We start from the raw sequence: 21,900 nt of genomic DNA, 5'->3' as shown, positions 1-21,900 counted from the left end.
TCAAGCTTTGGGTGTCTCTCCCTGCTTCTCCGCTTATTGCTGGTGCAATAAGTCACAGGCCCGGGGGGAGGGGGGGACCGGGGGTCACGGTGCTGGTGATGGGTCAGTTCATCCGTCTTTCTCCAGTTTGCTTAGTGCAGCTTCCGGGTGCCGGCTATCGCGGCAAGGGGGGCCGGGGGCCGCAGACCGGCTGGCGGATCTTTTTCCTTCTGATTTACGATTTCTTTAGGTTTCTCAGTCAGCCAGGTTTTGCGGGCTTCACGAGCCGGAAGTCAAGGAGTTGGATGGCGAGTCAGGGTCACGGGACTCGCGCCTCTCGCGCCTCTCGCGTCTCTCTCGTCTCTGCCCTGCTCCTTCGGTCACGGGATCACGCAGCACGCAACACGCAGTACGCACAACAGAGGTTCTGATTAGCACTTACTCAATCAGTTTAGCTTTTATTTTAATAAAACCCAGATTATCGTTTCATTTTTGTTGTATTCGGTTTGCAGTAATGCAGCGAGAGGTAGTACCTTTAGCGAGAAATTATTAAGATATGAAAAAAGCCATTTTCTTTGTGGAATAAACATTTTGGTATGTCGTTCAAAGCTGGGTCTAGTTATGTTGATGAGAAACAGCCTTTACAGCCAGGCATTACCACACATAATTTACCACGTTACGTCTTTACTACGCATGTACCTTTGGCATGCATTGCTTTACAACGCAAGTTATGTGTATTTTAGATGGGTGTGTGTGTGTGTGTGTATATATTTATAAATTTGGTAAGAGTATTTTAAGGTTTATGGGGTAAGTAGGAGTATAGAAAGATTAGGGTATTTTTAGGGGTGAGCTGGAGTAGGAGTATAGAGAGGTATGGGTATTTTTAGGGTTTAGAGGTGGATAGGAGTATAGGGTGGTAAGGATGTTTTTGGGGTGGCAAGAGTGTATTTAGGGTGTGTACAGGTATTCGGGTAAAGGTGTTTATAGGGTCTAGGGTGGATAAGTGTAAGGTGGGTAAGTAAAGAAATAAATTAAATTTAGAAGAAAGGAGTTACAATTACTAACTGTGTATGTATGAAAATATATATGTATATATTTGTTGAAGCTGCCCATCTGGGGTGTGCAATTTAAGCAGTATTTGAATGGGAGAACTGTGACCAGAACTTGCACTTTCTTTTTTTCCGTCCTAGCCTCTGAAGAAGATAAGGACTTCGAAACGAGTCAGGCGTCTTTGACGGAAACAGTTTTTTAAGAAATCGGCATGTTGGAGGAGTCTGTACCTATAACTCACCTTTTACCCTTGTCATTATGAATCTTCAGTGCTCTGTCCAATTTATCATGAATTCATGCACAGAATGTCAGAGGACCCAGTGTTCCTTAGCCTTTATTATTATAGCATGTATAATCTGACTTCATTTTCTTTTGACAGGTTTATTAAACCCACATAATTCCAGCAGCTTACTTCTGAGGTGCGTCCCTTAATGCCCACCCTTTAGCCAGTTTCATTCTGAGATAGTGTGATAAGGGCTGGGCGAGGTGTAGTCTGATTAGATTTTTAGCATCTGCCTAATTGATTGTGTCTTCCCTGGCACGTCTTCCTCTGTCTATAGAACGCTTTGACGTTTTTTTGGTAGGAGTTGGCTCCGGCCATAAATGGGAGCTCCGATTTGCCAAGGAATTTTAGGGCAGGAAAAATGCTTGTAAATAGGGATTTTTCTTAGGCAATGTAAGATTTTATTACAGACAATGAGGCGTGAAGTGCAGTGTCTGTCTCTATCTGTTAGGTTCAGGTGTTGCCTTAACATCATCATTAGACTTGAAGTTAAGCTCTGAAATGTAATTATTTCACTTCCTCTTTCGTTACGCTACTGATCTGCTCTGCTACATACAAACGTTTGTTCATTTATGCAGATGTGTGCTGTTTGTCAGGTCTGAGCCCTAAACTTGAAAATCCTGTGGAAATCTGCTTCCCCCCCCCAAAAATGCTAGAATTCTAAAACCACAAAATGGGCAGGCCACTGTTTTGTTCTGTTTGGCCATGTACATGTTGAGGTGTTGGCAATTCAAGCCTCTTTGTTTGTAGGAGTGCAGCGGCTCAGCATATAAATTCGATCAGCAAAACCTTTATTATTAGCAGTTTAATTTCCCGTTATCATAACAAATTTAAATTGAAAGTAAAATCAAGGGGAAATATGAAATATTTTGTAGATTCTCGCAGCTCTGAATAAAATTCAATTGTTCATTTTGTGTTTGTTTTGATAGAATGAAAACACTGCTTACACTTATGAGATTTTTGGGGTTATTGAGGAGGTGAACAACACTCTTGAAAATCTCCCAAAGTGGATAGCTCCAGAACCTGTGCAGAAGAACCTGATGACCTTGACAGATGACGTCTACATCCATTACGAGCCGCTGGGCGTAGTCCTGATTATTGGCGCCTGGAACTACCCCTTTGTCCTTCTTCTCCAGCCATTAATTGGTGCCATAGCAGCTGGTAGGGCTTACTAGACTTAACTTTTGTTTTTCGGCTAATTTTCAGAGCTTTTCCAAACTGTTCTTAATATCTGTCTTTTTTTCTCATAAATCTTAACACTGAATAAACATGGAATTTTAAATGCATGAAGTATGTAAACGTTGCAGATATTCAGGTGCGTCAACTCTACATGTTATAAGCTTGGATATTATGGTTCTGTATATAATTTTCTCTTTCTTCTTTACCAAATATTGTTGTGAACTCTTTGGGCCTCTGGAAGCAACTGTGCTATTTTTTGCTTATGACCACTGTGAGAAGAGCCCTCTTAAGCATTCCTTTCTTGGTGGCACTGGATTAAAGGTAGCAGATTAGATTCAATGGCAACATCAACATAATTTACTTTGTAATTTCAGAATGTCCTTACACTAATGTCACTGGGGCCATTTATTCTTAAATTCTTAGGATGTTTTATAAAAATTCCACTGACTGAGACTTTCTAAATTATGGTGATGTTGACAGAGGTGTGGAATTTTATAAAATATCTGCTTGTCCTTGGGATGGGATTCACCAATGAGGTGACTAATTATTGCAATGCTCTCATTATATGAGAGCTCTGATAACAGCCTCTCTTATTATGCAAGGGCTAACATTATAGAGGGTTTAGATTCTAGCAATGCCCTGGTTTTGCCATTGTTCCGCAGTGCTACATAATAGCGCTGGTAGTAGAGGGAAGCAGTATATCCGGGGTTGGAATACTCTTTTGAGTCTGTGCACATTTACTAACTTGCATGTTTAAGGATTTTCACCAACTCTTCTCACCTTTTCTCAAACCAACCAGGAGAGGCTGGATCTTTACTCCCTACAAGGGCAGAAGTAAAACGTTTTGCAAGGTGGGTAAAAGGGGTTTGTAGGGATAGTGAACGTGCAATCACTAGGAGATTTTCCCATGAGCAAATGTACACATACATGCTTATTTGTTACGGCTAAAATGCAGTTCAAAAACTTCTAGGATTATGGTTTCCAGATCAACCTCTGTAATATCTATTGAGTTTTTGAAAATTGTAAATCTTCGCTAATGCAAGGGCATATGCTACCATTGTTACACTTTTGTGACTTTAAGAACTAGTAGGGTCTTGGTGTTCAAGGGGCACACCGGCACACAAAGTAGTATCCTTCAGTGCCAGGGACTACTATGGCACTAATGTGTGGTTTCTTTTGTTTGTTTTTTGGGTTTTTGAGACCCAAAATATATTTTTGCTTTAACCAGGATTTTTGTTATATTGGTGAGGAACTCCCACATCATGTTTTAGAAAAACCATGCCAAAACAAAAAGCTGACAACCAACGCCTGGATTTTGGCTTTGCCAATGCTTGTTTTAAAAATATATATTCACCATAATCTTGCCGAAACTGGCTTTACACTGATTTTCCATTATTAATACTTTTGGAAAATACTAGCTTGTGTCAAACATGTTTTACTAAATTGTGTTTCAATTAAATGGTACCTAAATTTGCATAGCAGTTTAGCAAATATTTTCTTTTAGTTGCTTTTTTTTATGTAAATTTTATTTTGAATCCTCCATCTTGCTTTCAAGCTTCTGCAAATAGTTGCATCCAAGCAGAGCGAATTCTGAGTGCATTATAGGTAGCCTCATTATGAAAAACTTTACAAACGTGTGTATTCATTTTTATACTAGAACAACTGTAAGTAAAGCATATGAAGCACGCAGTATTCCTTTAGAGCACCCAACTTAATAATAAATGAATGCTTCCACCCCCAGTTATCTTGCTCCGACCCTCCAGATATTTCCCTAAAAGAGAACGGATGCTTTAAGCCGGGTAATTCCTGCAAAGGCCCCAGGTCTAGATAAGATCCGCTGTTGATCTTTTTCGCACTGAACCCAGCGTCTGGGCCCCGTACTTATGGATTCTATTTAACGCTATACTCCAGTGAATGGCAATCCCCACGACTTGTTTTGGGGTGGAAATCATCCCAATCTATAACCAGCATTGGAAATGCAATAGGTCTCGCATTAGAAAAGTTGGAGTTATTGGTCTTGTAAATGACATATTTTATTTATTTGTTGGTTTTTAAAATTGCTAAATTGATGGCTTTGTCATTTACAATGCCAATAGTTATAACTTTCGCGAATGTGACACCTATAGCATTTGGAATGCAACATGTTTTGTATTTACGTCACTTAGATGGCAGCTCTGGTCGTTAGGCCACATCTCTAGAGAGCAGGAGAGTGCAGCAGGGGAGAGAAGCACAGCAATGCAATAGGTCTCGCATTAGGAAAGTTTGAGCTATTGGTATTGTAAAGGACACATTTTTTATTTATGTGCTTGTTTTGAAAATAGCGAAATTAATAGCTTTGTTATTTACAATGCCAATAGTTTTATCTTTCGCAAATGTGACACCTATTGTAACACAATGTGTTGTGAGGGTGAGGGGTTGAGGGTGAGTGAGGGGTTGAGGGTGAGTGAGGGGTTGAGGGTGAGTGAGGGTGAGTGAGGGTGAGGGGTTGAGGGTGAGTGAGGGTGAGGGTGAGTGAGGGTGAGGGGTTGAGGGTAAGTGAGGGGTTGAGGGTGAGTGAGGGTGAGGGGTTGAGGGTGAGTGAGGGTGAGGGTGAGGGGTTGAGGGTGAGGGTGAGTGGGGGTGAGGGGTTGAGGGTGGGTGAGGGTGAGTGAGGGTGAGGGGTTGAGGGTGAGTGAGGGTGAGTGAGGGTGAGTGAGGGGTTGAGGGTGAGGGGTTGAGGGTGAGTGAGGGTTGAGGGTGAGTGAGGGTGAGGGGTTGAGGGTGAGGGGTTGAGGGTGAGTGAGGGTGAGGGTGAGTGAGGGTGAGGGTGAGTGAGGGTGAGGGTGGGTGAGGGTGGGTGAGGGTGAGTGAGGGTGAGAGGGGTTGAGAGTGAGTGAGGGTGAGGGGTTGAGGGTGAGTGAGCGTGAGTGAGGGTGAGGGGTTGAGGGTGAGTGAGCGTGAGTGAGGGGTTGAGGGTGAGTGAGGGTGAGGGGGTGAGGGTGAGTGAGGGTGAGTGAGGGTGAGTGAGGGTGAGTGAGGGTGAGGGGTTGAGGGTGGGTGAGGGGTTGAGGGTGAGTGAGGGTGAGGGGTTGAGGGTGAGTGAGGGTGAGGGTGGGTGAAGGTGGGTGAGGGTGAGTGAGGGTGAGGGGTTGAGTGAGGGTGAGTGAGGGTGAGTGAGGGTGAGGGGTTGAGGGTGAGTGAGGGTGAGGGTGAGTGAGGGGTTGAGGGTGAGTGAGGGTGAGGGTGAGGGGTTGAGGGTGAGGGGTTGAGGGTGAGTGAGGGTGAGGGTGAGTGAGGGTGAGTGAGGGTGAGGGTGAGTGAGGGTGAGGGGTTGAGGGTGAGGGGTTGAGGGTGAGTGAGGGTGAGGGGTTGAGGGTGAGTGAGGGTGAGGGGTTGAGGGTGAGGGGTTGAGGGTGAGTGAGGGTGAGGGTGAGGGTGAGTGAGGGTGAGGGGTTGAGGGTGAGTGAGGGTGAGTGAGGGTGAGTGAGGGTGAGGGGTTGAGGGTGAGTGAGGGGTTGAGGGTGAGTGAGGGTGAGTGAGGGGTTGAGGGTGAGGGGTTGAGGGTGAGTGAGGGTGAGGGGTTGAGGGTGAGGGTGGGTGAGGGTGAGGGGTTGAGGGTGAGTGAGGGTGAGGGTGGGGGAGCGTGAGTGAGGGTGAGGGGTTGAGGGTGAGTGAGGGTGGGTGAGGGGTTGAGGGTGAGTGAGGGTGAGGGTGGGTGAGGGTGAGTGAGGGTGAGGGGTTGAGGGGGAGTGAGGGTGAGTGAGGGTGAGGGGTTGAGGGTGAGTGAGGGTGGGTGAGTGAGGGTGAGTGAGGGTGAGGGGTTGAGGGTGAGTGAGGGTGAGGGTGGGTGAGTGAGGGTGAGTGAGGGTGAGGGTGAGTGAGGGTGAGTGAGGGTGAGGGTGAGTGAGGGTGAGGGTGAGTGAGGGTGAGGGTGAGTGAGGGTGAGTGAGGGTGAGTGAGGGTGAGTGAGGGTGAGTGAGGGTGAGTGAGGGTGAGGGTGAGGGAGGGTGAGGGTGAGTGAGGGTGAGGGTGAGTGAGGGTGAGGGTGAGTGAGGGTGAGGGGTTGAGGGTGAGTGAGGGTGAGGGGTTGAGGGTGAGTGAGGGTGAGGGGTTGAGGGTGAGTGAGGGTGAGGGGTTGAGAGTGAGGGTGAGGGTGGGTGAGGGTGAGGGGTTGAGGGTGAGTGAGGGTGAGGGTGAGTGAGGGTGAATGAGGGTGAGGGGTTGAGGGTGAGTGAGGGTGAGGGGTTGAGGGTGAGTGAGGGTGAGGGGTTGAGGGTGAGTGAGGGTGAGGGGTTGAGGGTAAGTGAGGGTGAGGGGTTGAGGGTGAGTGAGGGTGAGGGGTTGAGGGTGAGTGAGGGTGAGGGTGAGGGTGAGTGAGGGTGAGGGTGAGTGAGGGTGAGGGGTTGAGGGTGAGTGAGGGTGAGGGTGAGTGAGGGGTTGAGGGTGAGTGAGGGTGAGGGGTTGAGGGTGAGTGAGGGTGAGGGGTTGAGGGTGAGTGAGGGTGAGTGAGGGTGAGTGAGGGTGAGGGGGTGAGGGTGAGTGAGGGTGAGTGAGGGTGAGGGTGAGTGAGGGTGAGTGAGGGTGAGGGTGAGGGTGAGTGAGGGTGAGTGAGGGTGAGGGGTTGAGGGTGAGTGAGGGTGAGGGGTTGAGGGAGGGTGAGGGTGAGGGTGAGGGGTTGAAGGTGAGTGAGGGCGAGGGTGAGTGAGGGTGAGTGAGGGTGAGTGAGGGTGAGTGAGGGTGAGAGGGGTTGAGGGTGAGGGGTTGAGGGTGAGTGAGGGTGAGGGGTTGAGGGTGAGTGAGGGTGAGGGGTTGAGGGTGAGTGAGGGTGAGGGTGAGGGTGAGTGAGGGTGAGGGTGAGTGAGGGTGAGTGAGGGTGAGGGTGAGTGAGGGTGAGGGTGAGTGAGGGTGAGGGTGAGTGAGGGTGAGGGGGTGAGTGAGGGTGAGGGTGAGTGAGGGTGAGGGTGAGGGGTTGAGGGTGAGGGGTTGAGGGTGAGTGAGGGTGAGTGAGGGTGAGGGCGAGGGGTTGAGGGTGAGTGAGGGTGTGGGGTTGAGGGTGAGTGAGGTAACCTGGCATGGTAACCTGAAAAAAATGTGGGTGTGAGCCATGTGAAGGGGTCTGCGGTGAGTGTGAGACCCGAAAAGGCAGATGTCGGGAAGGAGAGGCTGCGGGTAAGGGTGTGCACGAAAGTGAATGTGCACAAATGGGGCCATGCGGTGGGCGACCAAAGCAGAAGCGGCTGGCAGAATAAGCGGGCCAAGGCCGAGAGTCCACTGGGTGCACGCGTCCTACCCGGAAATGACTGGGGGATAGGTGGGGAATGGCATGGTAACCTGAAAAAAAGGTGGGTGTGAGCCATGTGAAGGGGTCTGCGGTGAGCGCGAGACCCGAAAAGGCAGAAGTGGGGAAGGAGAGGCTGTGGGTAAGGGTATGCATGAAAGTAAAATGTGCACAAATAGGGCCATGCGGTGGGCGAACAAAGCAGAAGCGTCTGGCCGGAATAAGCTGTGCACATGTCAGGCCATGCTTCGAGTAACTTATAGAGATGCGGCTGACAGGATAGTAGGGTTGAGAGCAAAAGCGCCGAAGGGGCGCCTGTGTATATGCTGCTAATAATTAAAAAATGCATATGAGAACTGTATTATCGCAAATGATGGAAAAGATATCTCACCTGAAAGAAAAACAAGAAAGGAAACAAGACCGAGGGCATTGCTGTGGGGAGGGGGGGGGAGGAGAAATGCACACGGCGGGCAGGGGAGGGGGCGGAGCGGGGAGAGCGGCATGAGGGTGTGAAGCAGCCGGGGCCTTTGAAGTGAAGCTAAGCTTCACTTCAAAGGTGTGGGAGGAGTGCGGCTGAGGGAACAGACGGCGATTTGGTGATGTGCACGCGCATTTTAGGTCAATGGCCTAAAAGCCACAGGCACAGCACCAAATCGCCACAGTTAGGTAAACTTTGTTTAAAGCCCTATAGTCTCGCTTCTCTCAATGCGCATGCGCATTGATAGGTCACGAGACCTAAAAAGGACTCACCTCTCCATACTGCAAACTATAGGCCCATCAGCCTCATTGATGTTACTCAGAAGATATATGCACGAGTGCTGCTGGACCGATTACAGAGCTGGATGAAGGAACATACCATTCTCAGTCCATATCAGGCCGGTTTTAGAGCAAAAATGTCCACTATCGACCAAATCTTCAGGTTGCAATTACTGCACTGGAAGACTGTGATCTTGGAGGGGGGCAGCCTCTATATGATCTTTGTGGACTTAAAATCGGCATTCGATTTAGTCCAAGGGAGAAATTATGGGCTATCTTATAGACTTGGGTGCCCCCCCCCAATCGCTGCCACCATCTGAAAGGACTTCATTTTATTTATTTATTTATATGACTTATAAAGCACACAATCACCTAACAGGCATTCTGGTGCTGGCAGCAACAGACTGAAATGACACCAAGACTAACCGTCAACTAAATCAAGGGGAACAACCAGGTTCAGTAACTTGCCTGAGCTGCAACGGAAGTTTGTTCCATAATTTAGCGGCAGCTACACCAAAGGATCTACCCCCTGCCTTAAGTTTCTTGAACCTGTGTATCCTCACCAGTCTCGCCGAAGAGGAGCGAAGATTTCGCTCAGGAACATACCACGCAAACTTCCTTTGCATGGGAGCCGGTCCCAGCCCATGAAGGGCCTTAAACACCAGACAGAGAGACCAAACTGGACTCTCTGTCTCAGAGGGAGCCAGTGTAGCTGTGCCAAAGCCATGGAGGAGGACGATCCCTCGGCCACCCAAGGGCTAACTTGGCTGCTGCCGACTGGATTCTCTGTAGTCTGTCAAGAAGATATTTAGGGGACTCGAGCAGAAGGGCATTGCAATAATCTAATCTACTGAGCAAGGTGCTGCACACCACTACTGAGCGGGCTGGAAGAGGCAACTAAGGAAAGAATTTCCTGAGTAATCTAATAATGGCAAAACAGCAGGCCACCGTTTTCGAAACCTGAGCTTCAATGGTAAGTTTGCTATTAAACATTACGCCCAGGTTACGAACCGTATTCACTGACTGAACTGAAGGCGAGGTGTCAGTAGGCAAAAAATTGCTAGGCACCACAGAAGGAACCATGTCCCTTGGCAATAAAGCACCTCCGTTTTACCTGCATTAAATTGCAGAGAATTCGCCTTCAACCAAAGCGCCTTATCTCGCAGGCAGTTATGAAACGCTTCAAGTGAAGTCGAATGATCTCCCTCAAGGGAGAGAATCAGCTGCGTGTCATCAGCATAATTTTCGATGTCAATATTATGTTCTTTGATGACCGCAATCAATGGGTTCATATAGATGTTGAATAAGATAGGGCTGATTGCCGAGCCCTGTGATACGCCAGGCGAGATATTATAAAGGCGGATTGAAAAGGAGGAAGGAACACGGCTTGCTGTCTATCCAGAAGAAGGACTAAAAGCACTACCTATAACCCTCACCTCTCTCAGCCTTCTCAGCAAGGACCCATGGTTAACCGTGACGAAGGCGGCAGACAGGTCAAGCGGAATCAGCACAGCTGCCTGACCCCTGTCTGCCCGCCTCCTCAGCTCATCCATCACGGTCACCAGGGCCATCTCGGTGCCATGGGCCGGCCAGAAACCAAACTGAACTTCCTCCAATAGTTTATGCTGTTCCAAATACTTGGAGAGGGTACTAGCAACCACACGTTCCACAATTTTAGCTGGAAAGGGCAAAAGAGAGATGGGCCTATAGTTCTTCAAACACTCGGGGTCGAGAGAGGGCTTTTTTAACAACGGAAACAACTCTGCCTCAAACTCTTTACAAATTTTTAGAGGGATCGGATCAAGCAGAGACCCTGACGGAATACCAAGTGCCAACCTACTAAAATCCTCTGTCAGAGGCGTAAACTCAGAGAGATATTTAGCGCCCACCTGTTCACAAATGGCACCGGGATTCACCAAGCCCTTCTCCAAAATGTCCCCACTGCCAATAACCACTGACGATTCAGCCCCAGGCTGTCGCTGCCCCCCCCCCCCCCCCCGCCCCCAAGGTCATCAATGATGGTTTTGATTTTATCATGGAAGAACCTAGCCAGGTTCTCAGAGTTCTTGAGAGGGGGTATCTCATTCTTAGAGCAGTCAGGACTGATAAGGCTGTTCAGGATATAAAAAATACTTCTGGAGCTGTTAGGGGCATTGAGAATCATCTTAGAGAAGTATTCCGCCTTAACCCTGTTAATTTCCTCTTTGTAACCCACGATCTTAGATTTCCAAATGAGCTTGTTCATGTCCAGGTAGCCTCGTCTCTACCTCCTCTCAGCCTGTTTACATTCTGGTTTCAGGTACTTTAGACTGTCCAAAAACCAAGTGGCCGAAGGTCTTCCCCTACTCCTATGATTTTTTTAAAGGGGCGAGAGAGTCTAAGACCAAGGTGATCTTCGAGCAGAGAGAAACATAATTCTCATCTACCTGCTTGTCAGGTGAAAAACAGTCTTCTACCTGGAACAAGGGAACTGAACCTTTTTTTTGGAACATGAGTCTTCCAGTCTCTACTGACATACTCCCTCTTAGGGCCAAATGCCCTAGTATTGTGAGTGGCAGAGTTCACAAAAAATGTAATCAAATAATGTTAATTTCCCCAATAGTAAGAAGATGGGCCTCTGAAAAAATTAAATCATGCAGGTGCCCGCCTATATGAGCGGCCTTAGACACCTGCTGAAAAAGGTCAAGACCTTCGCACGAATGAAGGACATTAAAATAGCCTGCATCAAGGGAACCATTCAGCCAAAGACTAAAGTCTACCAGGATCACCAGTCTACGGTGGGTAGTGGCCATATTGGTAAAAGTTTCCAATAAAAGTTGCTGCTGAAGTGCAGTAAAAATCCCAGGAGGTCTATAAAAATTAATCCCAGTTAGAAGATGACCCTGTGCTTTCTTAATAGCAAACCCAAATAGTTCACATCCTGCAACTACATCAATGTCGATGGTTACCTAGTTCAACGTGTCTTTAAAAATCACACCCACCCCACCCATTCAGTCTAGGTTTATGGCAGATTTTATAGCCAGGCGGACAGGCCCACCCTAGATCAACCTCACAATCAAGGTGAGTCCAGGTCTCCGTCATAAACAAGGCATCAAGCTCATGACATTCAAGCACCAGCTGTATTTCCACACTGTGCTTAGGCAATGATCTCACATTAAGGAGCCCGCATGCGAGAAGGCCACTGACCAAGAAGTGAGTCAGTGGAGAGGCGGAATCAGCAAACTACAGTGCCCCCTTATCACCACCCTGCTCTCTGATGTAATACAGTTCTTCACTGGATTAGCTTCTGGGAACACTCCCATTGCCTAGGCCCAAGGGAACCACAAAAGCGGCAGCATGACTGGCGCTGACTGCGTCCTTGGCGCGGACGGGCGCAGAAGTGCCTGCCTTTGGCGCGCCCGTCCGATGTTTGCGCACGCGCCAGCACCGGATTTAAATGCAGCAGAGACGTGGAGCTCGTGGGCAGCTAGACTGCTACCTCCGCTACTCCCAAGATGGCGGGTCCGCTCGCACGGACGGACCCCGCAGATCGAGGAGAGCAGGAGTTTCTAGTGAGAGGGAGGATGCAAAAACACCCCCTGTGCCTCCAGAGCAAAGCACAGGTAAATGTATTATTAAAAAACAGAACACAAATAAATTGTTAAAAAGCAGCACAAGAACCGCAAGGTCAGCTCCTCAGCACCCACAGTCATCCAGCCCCAAAAGCTGCCAATGAACATAATTTTGCCCAAATTTGGTATGGAAACAAGGGTGCGTATTGGCTCTGACCCTCTTTTGTTTATTTATCAATGGTCTAGTGGAGGCTTTGACAGCAGGGAGGGATATAGAAGCCCCAAGGTTGGCAAACCGCAAGGTACCAGCCTTGATGTTTGCCGACGATACTCTCCTGCTGTCAAAGTCCCCTATGGGAATACAGAGGGCTCTGGACACTTCACTCATTCTGCAAGAGTAGGGGCCTGGAGATTAATACTCAGAAAACTAAATATATAGCTTTTACTGCTGGGTACTCTACACTACCCAATCCCCCAGTTAGACAGGGAAATTTTAGAGAAAGGCTAGGTTTGTGAATTTTTGGGATTGTCACTCACCGAAAAAATGGAGTGGGGTGCACAAAAAAGAGGGCAAGCTTAAAATGGGTCCAGACAACGGGGGCGCGGGGTTGTGGAACGCAAAGATGCAGAGGAAGTGTACATATAAAACAATTGGGCCGGTGTTAGAAATTTATAAGACACAAGCCAGAGTGGCTGCTTTGTAAGGGGCGGAAATCTTGGGTCATCGGCCATCTGACCATCTTTCGAAGATTGAAAATTCCTTTGCTAGACAAATCTTGGGTCTTCCTAAAAGTACACAGCTCCCGCCGCTTCAAGTGGACCTTGGAGTTGACCCGATCGCAGTAGAGGCTGCCCTTAGACCTTTGTTATACTGCGTCGCCTATGGAGTACCCCGGAACGATCTGCTTACAGAGAGGAACTGAGGTAAGTGCTAAACTTGCAAGGAGCAAGTAAAATTCCATGTTTGGTCCATATTAAAAACTCTCTAATTGCTATGGGAATGGTTGACTTATGGGCTAGTGCATAAGACATATAGGAAGGCCCTGTTAAAGAACTATAAGGAATACAATCTCACATTATCACAGGGGAGTTCCCCAACTGGCATATTGATAGCAACCTTTTTGGAAGTAAAACTCCAATATAGGCTAGAATCTGCCATTGACGACATACAGCCAGTCCTTGCTAGAAAGTTATATCTTCAATTTAGGCACGGCACACTACCCCTACGTGCTTTTACAAAAGAATTGGGGGTGGGGATTCTCTTTAACTGAGGTCTGCCCGATATGTAACAATATACGGGAGACGGACCAATATGTACTATTCTTCTGCCCAGCATACAAGAAAGCGAGACACCGATGGTTACTGCAGTTTTGTAGAAACCTCGGAACAGTTAATTGCGCACAGGCTTTCAGGGTATTAAAATACGGTACTAGCACGCACATTGCTATCTGTTTTAAATGTGGTGGGCACGCCGAGTTATTTTAAAGACAGGGCGTGCCAAATTAACTCACCCTACTCCATCACTGTGATTGATTGTTTTACACATCTGATTTTAAATCATCTTATGTGTCACAAATGTACACTTTTATATATCTTTCTAAATTTTGTAAACCCGTAGGAAATTCTAATCAATATTATTATTATTATTATTATTATTATTACCATTACCAACTTATGAACTGCTTGAATTGTGTTTTTAACTGTGCTTTTATGGCCTTGTTAGGCCGAAATAAAGTATTTATTGACTTAACTTGATAATAAAGGTTTTGTATTAATGGACCATAAATCGAAGTTCCAATATCATGAACATAAAGTTACAAATCTTACCTTAACTGCCAAAAATGCTCTTTCACAGATCCATAATGTGGTTCTGTAAACTGGCAGCCAAAGGTTTTGCGCTGCAGGTGGCTGGGGTTACTTGTCCTAAAGACAAAATAAACATGAGCACTTGCTATCCTTGGTTCCAAACAATATGTTCTGGTCGCCACACCCCTGGTGGATGTTACTAGGAGTTTCTGAATAATTAAAAAAAATAGTATTCTTTCTCGATAATCATGACTAAATTGTGGTGCCAAGACCCCTATACATATAGGTTTCAAGGTTCATCTCACCGTCTCTTATAGTCACCTTGCGGTGTAGCTCCTATCACCATGCAGAAATGTGTGCATAGGGGCACGATGTTGGGTGCTGAATTAAAATAGCCGTGCTGGTGTTCAGAAGGTGAATGAGAAATCAAAATCCCTTTACATTTTGTTTTATCTCGTCACAAAGATAAAATGTTACACTGTCTTATTTGCTATACTTTTTGTGGGAAGGTAGGATCAATCTAGCATGGTTACCCAGACTTTTTGCTGGTGTCAGTCTGTTTTTTTTTTTACTAGAATGACTAGCAGGATCCCAATCAGTCATTATGCTGATGCTGCTGCTATTGCTCCCGGTCACTGTTCTTCCTCCCCAAATTGACTTCGGTAAGTACTTCTGTGCCTCCAAAATTGTCTACTGGTGTACCCTTGTTCGTCCCTAGTATATGATACTGAAGTACCCAGGGCATAGGTAACCAAGGGTCTCCCATGGGCTGCAACATGTATTGTGCCATGCATGAGAGACCCCTCACAGCAGATATAAGCATTCTTATATCTGAGGTCACTGTACTTAAAAAACCTATTAGTCACCCCTCCGGTAGGCCTTTCAGTTCTGAAGCCGGTGTGCTTGGTTATAAGTGTGAGGGTGTCCCTGCATGAGCAAGACAACCCTACAAACCCCAGAGTCGATTCTCCAGCCATTATTGTACATGTAGTTCACCTCCATCATTACGATATGGCTACACCGAACCCGAACCCGGTCATGTTTGGTGTCAAACCTCTTAGAATCACACCCCAACACAGATTCCACTGTTGGAAGTATGATCCCATGTACTGGGGGGCTCCCTTGTGGTACCCCCCGTACTCCCGGTTACAGCCTTTCAGGGTCTGACAGAAAGCTAATGTGCTGCCACCCATAGACCTGAATCTGCCCTCTTCCTGCTGAAGCAAGCTCGAGCAGGTGAAGGTAGAACAATAGGTTTACTGTCGCAGGGAGGTGTGACCACCTCCCCAGACAAGACTTGGTGTATTGGGCTGGGGCGGGGCGCCCGCTAGCGCCACCAGACTGCTTTGAAGGACATAGTTGGTGCCCTCCTTGCATACTCCAGTTTGAAACAGTTCAGGGAGCCCTTGGCTCCTGCTCTGGAGTGAAACTGGACAAAGGACATGGGAGTATCCTCCCTTCTGTCCAGCCCCTCCTCAGGGAGGGACCCTTGAGTCGTCCTCACCCCTTTACTAGTGTAAATAAGGGCTTACCTTAGGTAGGTCCTCAGATGTGAAAACTGACAAGACTCCAGTGAAACCACATCACTCTTCGACTGTCTGGACACTTGGACTTCGCTGTATTTCGCCTGGAACGGACATTGCATCAAGGAAGACCCCAGCTGCACCTGGTCTCACTATTCTGCAAGTCTTCTTCATCGTCTGTGTCTGTGCTTCCTCCAGGATATTCAACGGACCTGTGGACATCAAGAACACCCGTAGTAATCTTCCTTGGAGTGAAGGAGTTACTCTCCTGCATCTGCAGGCACAGCAACGAAACTGACTTGTCTGCTGCTCCTGACGTCTCACGGATTTCTAAAGGCTCAGCAACATTGGTGGTGGTTCTGCAGCTCCTTGGAGGCCTGATCTGTCCTCTTTGCAATGTTGAGGCCAGTATCCCTCGTCTGAACCACTGGGACCAAACCCACTGTGCACTTTCGACTTGCCGTTGCCAAGGCTTGTTGTCTCTAATGGAATAAAATACAAAGGACCAGATACAACTACTTCTGTGGATTACTCATTGACAGAGTGTGAATGGAACTGGTGTAATGGAACTTCATTGATTGGAGCTGTTTCTCTTTTGTGTCACACTACTATAGGAGGATAAAAGTAACAGTGTTTTGATGTGCTTCTGTGCATTTGTTGGACCAATGTATTTTGTGCTTATCTACCTGTTATAATTGAAGTATTATTGTGTATTTGTGTTTATATCTCCGGGTAGGAGATATACCAAGGTTTTTGTGAGTGTTGTGTAATGAATAGAAATATTTTAATATATACAAACTGAGTTGCTTTTCTTTCAGCCTACACTATGTCATTAGATCTGATAAAACTAAGCTGCTTAACACTCCTTCAAGATAAGCATATAGGCTGTTTGCCACGGCTACCACTTAGAGAGCGTTCTATGATTATCTAAGACCACTGGCAGATGCCCTCTCCAGCTGCAAGGAATGTACCCTTCCTTTCGAGTAGGAGGCCTATATCCTACATCTTTATTGTAGAAGTAAAAAAACACAAGGTGACCCCTCTCTTCCTAGTTCTAGGACTAGCAGTTGCTAAGAGGCTGATCACAAGGAAATGGAAGGCCCCTGAGCCCCCTTACATATTGTCTTGAAGGCACTCAATGCTGACATGGGCTAAAGCAGAGAGCCTTGCGCTACATCCAGAGGACACACTGGACATTCTTAAGGCCACAATTGCTACAAACTGGAATGCGATACTGAGTGAGCTGCAAAGCACTCATAACATCGATGTAGCCACGCTGCCCCAAAAGGACGATAGCACTGGGGGTAATATAGGCCCTGATGCAGATGTAGCAGAGGGTCCATGGCTGGTGGGCTCGCTCGCGCATCACCTGATGCGGGTTTCAGGGCATACACCAGAATATTCTCAAAACGAAAGGAGAAGAGATGCATTGACATGGGTTACCAGGAAGTGCTCCAGCTAAAAACACAACCACCTGTATGTTTTTATTTTGTCCCGTTACATTATTACCCACCTCCCCTATTAGCAGTAAGCACTTGGGTTGACAAATAGGATGCCCTTGGATACTGAGTGACTGCAGATAACACCACAGATTAACATGTGAGGTGTATAGAAGTTTAGTGTGAACACGTGCTTGCAGGGGTGGCTCGTCCATTAGGGCGGAGGAGCCTTCCCCCACTGCCTTCTTACAGTGCGAGAAGCAGAAACCTAAAATGGTATTTTAAATACCATTTTATGTTTCTGCTTCTCGCACTGCGAGAAAGCAGAAGTTTATACCTGGTTGGGGGCAGGCGGGTGGGTGGGACAGGAAAGAGTGGCTTGGGCAATGCTGTGGGCCCTGACTGTTTGGCCGGCCCTCTGGGGCCGACCAAACTAGTCATGCACACTCTGGATTTTCTCTATGTAGGCTGCATGGAGCCTACACAGAGAAAATTGCCCCTCCTGGGCTCTGTCTTCACCAATCACTACGCTGCCTTTGCAGCGTTGTGATTGGCTTAGAGGAGGTGAGGGAGACTGCCTTCTTCCTGTTTCTGCCAGAGGCAGGAGAGCATTAAAGCAGCAGGAAACGTGGGACCTGGCCAGTAGTGGGGCAGCGTGGGACCCGGTAAGGGAAGTTTTTACTTGGCGCTACCCTCCTACCCGTGAGTCATGCCGGCTGCGACTGCGTGCTTGCCACCGTCGGTGACGCAGATACGGTTTCATTTGTTTTAATATATACTGTCTGCCAAGTAACCAACCAATAATGGCAGATACAAAATGTAGTTTACACTGTGTATGTGTGGGTTGTTAACTAAAAATTCAATAAAACAGATTCAAATACAAATTAGATTTTTCTGGATTAGGGCAATGTGTTTCACTTAAATGAGCGTGCACCATATACTAAGCCAACCTCCTACACCTGTTCTTAGTGTGAAGCTTGGGTTTTTCCCACTCCCTATGACTTAAGTAATGTAGCATTGATGCCAGCACACCTTAGTGTGTTTAGAAAAGGGATAATAATGCACATCCGATTGTCTGTGTTACACACAACTTAACAAGGCTGGATTCAAACTGGTCCACTCGCAGCTTGAGCTTTCTGATCGGAATCACATTGCTTAGTCCAGTGGTGCGAAAGCTAGAAGACATAGGCTTCGTGGTGGGAAAGCTCACCAAGGGCTTCTTTGCAAACTGTTGGTTCACATTAAATAGACTCTATTTGGGCCACATGAAGGCAATTAAACACATCTTACAAGTAGAAAAACAGGTGAGTAAGGAGAATGTGCTATGGGTTAGAAGATTGGCACTAGCCAAATTTGAAGACTAGCACGTTTGTTGGTGCCAAATGGAATGGGCTCAACTGTGGACCCCCTCCTCCCCCCCGCCCCCCCGCACCCCACCCCCTTGACCGTAAAACCTCGTATAGCAACCAATTGTTATACAGGGTAGCAGGAAAATGACTGAAGTAGGTGCTTCAGTCAGCAAGCTTCCAGGCAGTCTTTTATTGATTCTCTTTTCTCTGCACTGGACTTCACCCAGAAAGTTGCTTTATCCCGAGATTGTGAAAACAAAGCAAGAGTTCAGTGTGTATGTAGTTCATAGGACACATCTGGCACTCATTCAACATTCATATCTTATCTGTGGGCAGACTCTTTCACTCACTGCATACAGTTTGTGGCTGGTACAGAGGCTTTCTACCTTTTTGATTGCTGGTTGTGTTATTTTTTTTATCTTACGCAATATCTGCCACCATCCCTTGCCAAAGTTTTTCTTTTGATTAAGCGCTTATCTTTCCCATGCATGACATACTGACTTTGGGATCAGCTTTGCTGCACAAGCTCTAAACTGCAGTCCTCATGGGATATTCACACAGCCATGATTCAGTAGTTTGTGAAATGGTTCAATTTATGGTACAGCTGGTTGAAAGAAAGTATATATATATGTACATATAGGTTTCAGGAGTGTCCTAATGTTCACTTACGAGGAGTTTATTGCTGAAACATTCAGTCACGAGCACATGACCTTTTCATTGTGCACACTCCTCCCACCTTCCAAATAAACATGTTTATCATTACATTGGGAATAAACTAATGGCAGGATTGACCTGTGACCCTTGAGACCTCCTGCTTCGCCTTTGCTTTACCTCTCATGCTAATTGCTGTCACCCATCTCAGATTGTGTACACATCTGTAATGAGATCATTTATCAGATATTTTTTGGTTATTTTGCGACACTCCTATCTTTCACATAGATCTGTCAGCAAGTGTTGCTCTATCCGCTCAACAAACAATGAAACGTGTTAGTATAGTTTTGGTTGATTCGATAGAAAATCTTTATTCGCCACTATCACCAATGACCATTTGACAGTCCTAATTTAATGGTGATCACTATGACCTTCGCATCAGGATTTAGCTTAACCATTTTTAATATCTGTCAGAATTTTAAGGGGATCTGATAATTCACCTACACTGTCTCTCTTAGAAGAAGTTGTGGACACCGTTCAAGCAAAGACAAAAACCGAAGTAGCAGGAGACTTTAATACCTCTTTTGAACCCTCTGCCTATTTAAATGAGAACACAAGAGTGTAAGACGAAATATGGGGCATTCCTCCCCTATTAGGACAATCAAAGAAAAATGTCTCTAACCTTGAACTACAATTAGCATCCTTAACAATTGGCAGGGGCCTTAGAATCGGAAGCAGTATGCCCGTTGCATGCTCTAACAGAGCAGCAACATTCAAAAGAGGAGATTGCACCAGTGTTCTCGATTATGCCCTTGTTGATTTGAGATTATGGTAACGTTTGGCTGATATGACCCTGGCAATGCAATTAGATAGTGGACACAACTCTTTAGAAGTGACTCTGATGGGTGGTTCCTTGAGACGAGAAAACAATCTATGCACAACTATAGTACCGGCTCCTCTTGTAACAAATAACTGTTATGTTTCATGGCCGAATGTAATGTCAAACCAAAAATTATATATGCAGATCTATTGACTTGTTGTAATGTATTTGGAGAAATATGCGGGGCTTAGTGAGGATGAAATCCCTATCTTAAATATATACATACTGGCTTGTTTGAAGAGCTGAGAAGGGTTTTTTATAAGGATATTCCTAATGTGAAATCTAACCCCGCTGAATGTAATGATGTGATGTGCGTGCTTGCGCATGCATTATGATGTAGTTTAGGAATGGCATGAGGGAAGTTTTCTGATATAGAAGGTTAGGGGTCTTTCAATAGATTACAAGTTACAGTTATGACTAGAGACAGGTAGCATCAGGAAGTTAATTTATACATATGCCAATAAATCACTTAAGAACTTACCATATGTCTTAAGCAAGTATTTATACTAGCAACGAGTTGGAGAAACCTGGGGGAAGTACTGTAGAGATCTCGGCACTGTAGGAAGCTAAAGACGAAAGTTGTGATGCTCCCGGAGGCTGTTAACATTTTTCGAGGAGCGTATGCCTCCAGTTCTGGCAGGAATGCGGTGAGAGTGACTCTGTTTGCGTTGAAGTTCCCCCTTGAGGGCAACAATAATGGTGGTGAATGACTCTGTTGGAGTGAGTTCCCCTGAAAGCAGCTGTAACGGTGAGCGACTTTTGACTTTTCCGTTAAATTGTGCTGATCCGTATGCTGTGCTGTTCCCACAGAGTCAGTCAGTCAGTCAGTCAGAAAACTTTATTTCGGTTTTGTTCAAACCATAAAAGTACATATATGATAATATCACAATTAAAAATACATTTGTTATAGAAACGTATCTGATAAAGTGCTAGAGAGTGCAAAAGAGTACTAGCTACGTTACATAAAAAGTCAGAGGATTAAGAAAATTCATTACAAGAATCCATTACTGATCCAGACAAATTCTCAGTTTAACACATAATTTAAAAAATTCAGTAATTTGGAGAATACTATCACTGTGCAAAAGTTGTAAGTAAATTCACGCCGGTCTGATCTGAGTAAAATTGAGTTTTTTTTAAAAGAGTCACCAGATAGCGCTTGCAGGGATATTCATAAAACCTACATAAAAATATAAAATGCAGAATATCCTGCGGAGACTTCCCGTCGCAGCCGCAAGGTACTGCAGTCTTATTAAAATTAACAGTTTTTGGCCTAGCCAGCAGATGATGGAAAAGATTCAACCTGAACCTTGTTAGCAGGAACTTTTCATGAGAGGTCAGGGAGCCCAATAAATATGGTTCGGTGGTTACACAAGTTTTCAACATGACAAATTTTCTCACACTTTGTTTCTGGAGCTCCACTCCTTCCATCTGCATCTTCCTGTCCAAGAGGAAGGCCCGTTTGATTACCTCCAGATCCCCCTTGACAATCCGGCTTGGATGTTCAAACAAATCAGAACGCCCCAGCTTTTCCCCCTTGACAATCCGGCTTGGATGTTCAAACAAATCAGAACGCCCCAGCTTGGCAAAGCTGGAATTCAGGTATTTTATCCATGGGATACCCAATGCATTATCCTGGGACAAAGTCCCTCACAATCAAATGTGTCAAAGGAATGTCCGGATTCAGCCACAGTTTTATCCAGCAAGTCAACGGGCGTAAGGAGAAAATGTCACATAAATATTGCATCCCCAATTCTTCGTGTACTTCAAGATTGGACGTGCCTGCGGGGACACACAGGAGACGTTTCATGAAAAAGTTTTCAGCAATCTGCAGCTGCTCACCACCGACATGCCCCCATATTTCACTACCGTATGTAGCTGTTGCCACAGATTTAGCGTTGTATAGTTTCAGCATGGCACCAGTAGGTTTTTTGCCCCAGTTTCGAGGCAAAGTTAAAGATGGAGGCATTCACCCTGACCAATTCTCCTTTCTTTTTAGCAAGATGCGGACCCCAGTTTAATTTAGTATCAAAAAGAACCCCAAGATAGGAGAACGTTTTTGATATCGGGATTACTGCTTCATCAATTTTAAATAAAAAGTTCCTACTTGGTTGTTGCCCAACTTGCATGACAAATGATTTCGAGTTATTAATCATAAGGTCTCTATCTTATCTATCTTATCTTATCTATCTGTTATGAA

The 21,900-nt window shown here is 46.1% G+C and overlaps 1 protein-coding gene across 4 annotated transcripts in view; it reads left to right on the top strand.

The window, feature by feature from the left end:
* ALDH3A2 (aldehyde dehydrogenase 3 family member A2) overlaps positions 1 to 21,900 on the top strand; it is a 518,837-nt gene that overhangs the window by 142,545 nt on the left and 354,392 nt on the right. For all 4 annotated transcript variants that reach the window (XM_078679908.1, XM_078679906.1, XM_078679909.1 and 1 more), the window contains exon 3: positions 2,242 to 2,473. In XM_078679908.1, coding sequence (XP_078536034.1) covers positions 2,242 to 2,473 — 232 coding nt within the window. The remainder of the gene's footprint in view (positions 1 to 2,241; positions 2,474 to 21,900) is intronic.

This window comes from Lissotriton helveticus, chromosome 3_1 (genome assembly GCF_964261635.1).
Source record: "Lissotriton helveticus chromosome 3_1, aLisHel1.1, whole genome shotgun sequence".
In the NCBI taxonomy this organism is placed as follows: Eukaryota; Metazoa; Chordata; class Amphibia; order Caudata; family Salamandridae; genus Lissotriton; species Lissotriton helveticus.
This window is presented reverse-complemented; position numbering and strand designations above follow the sequence as displayed.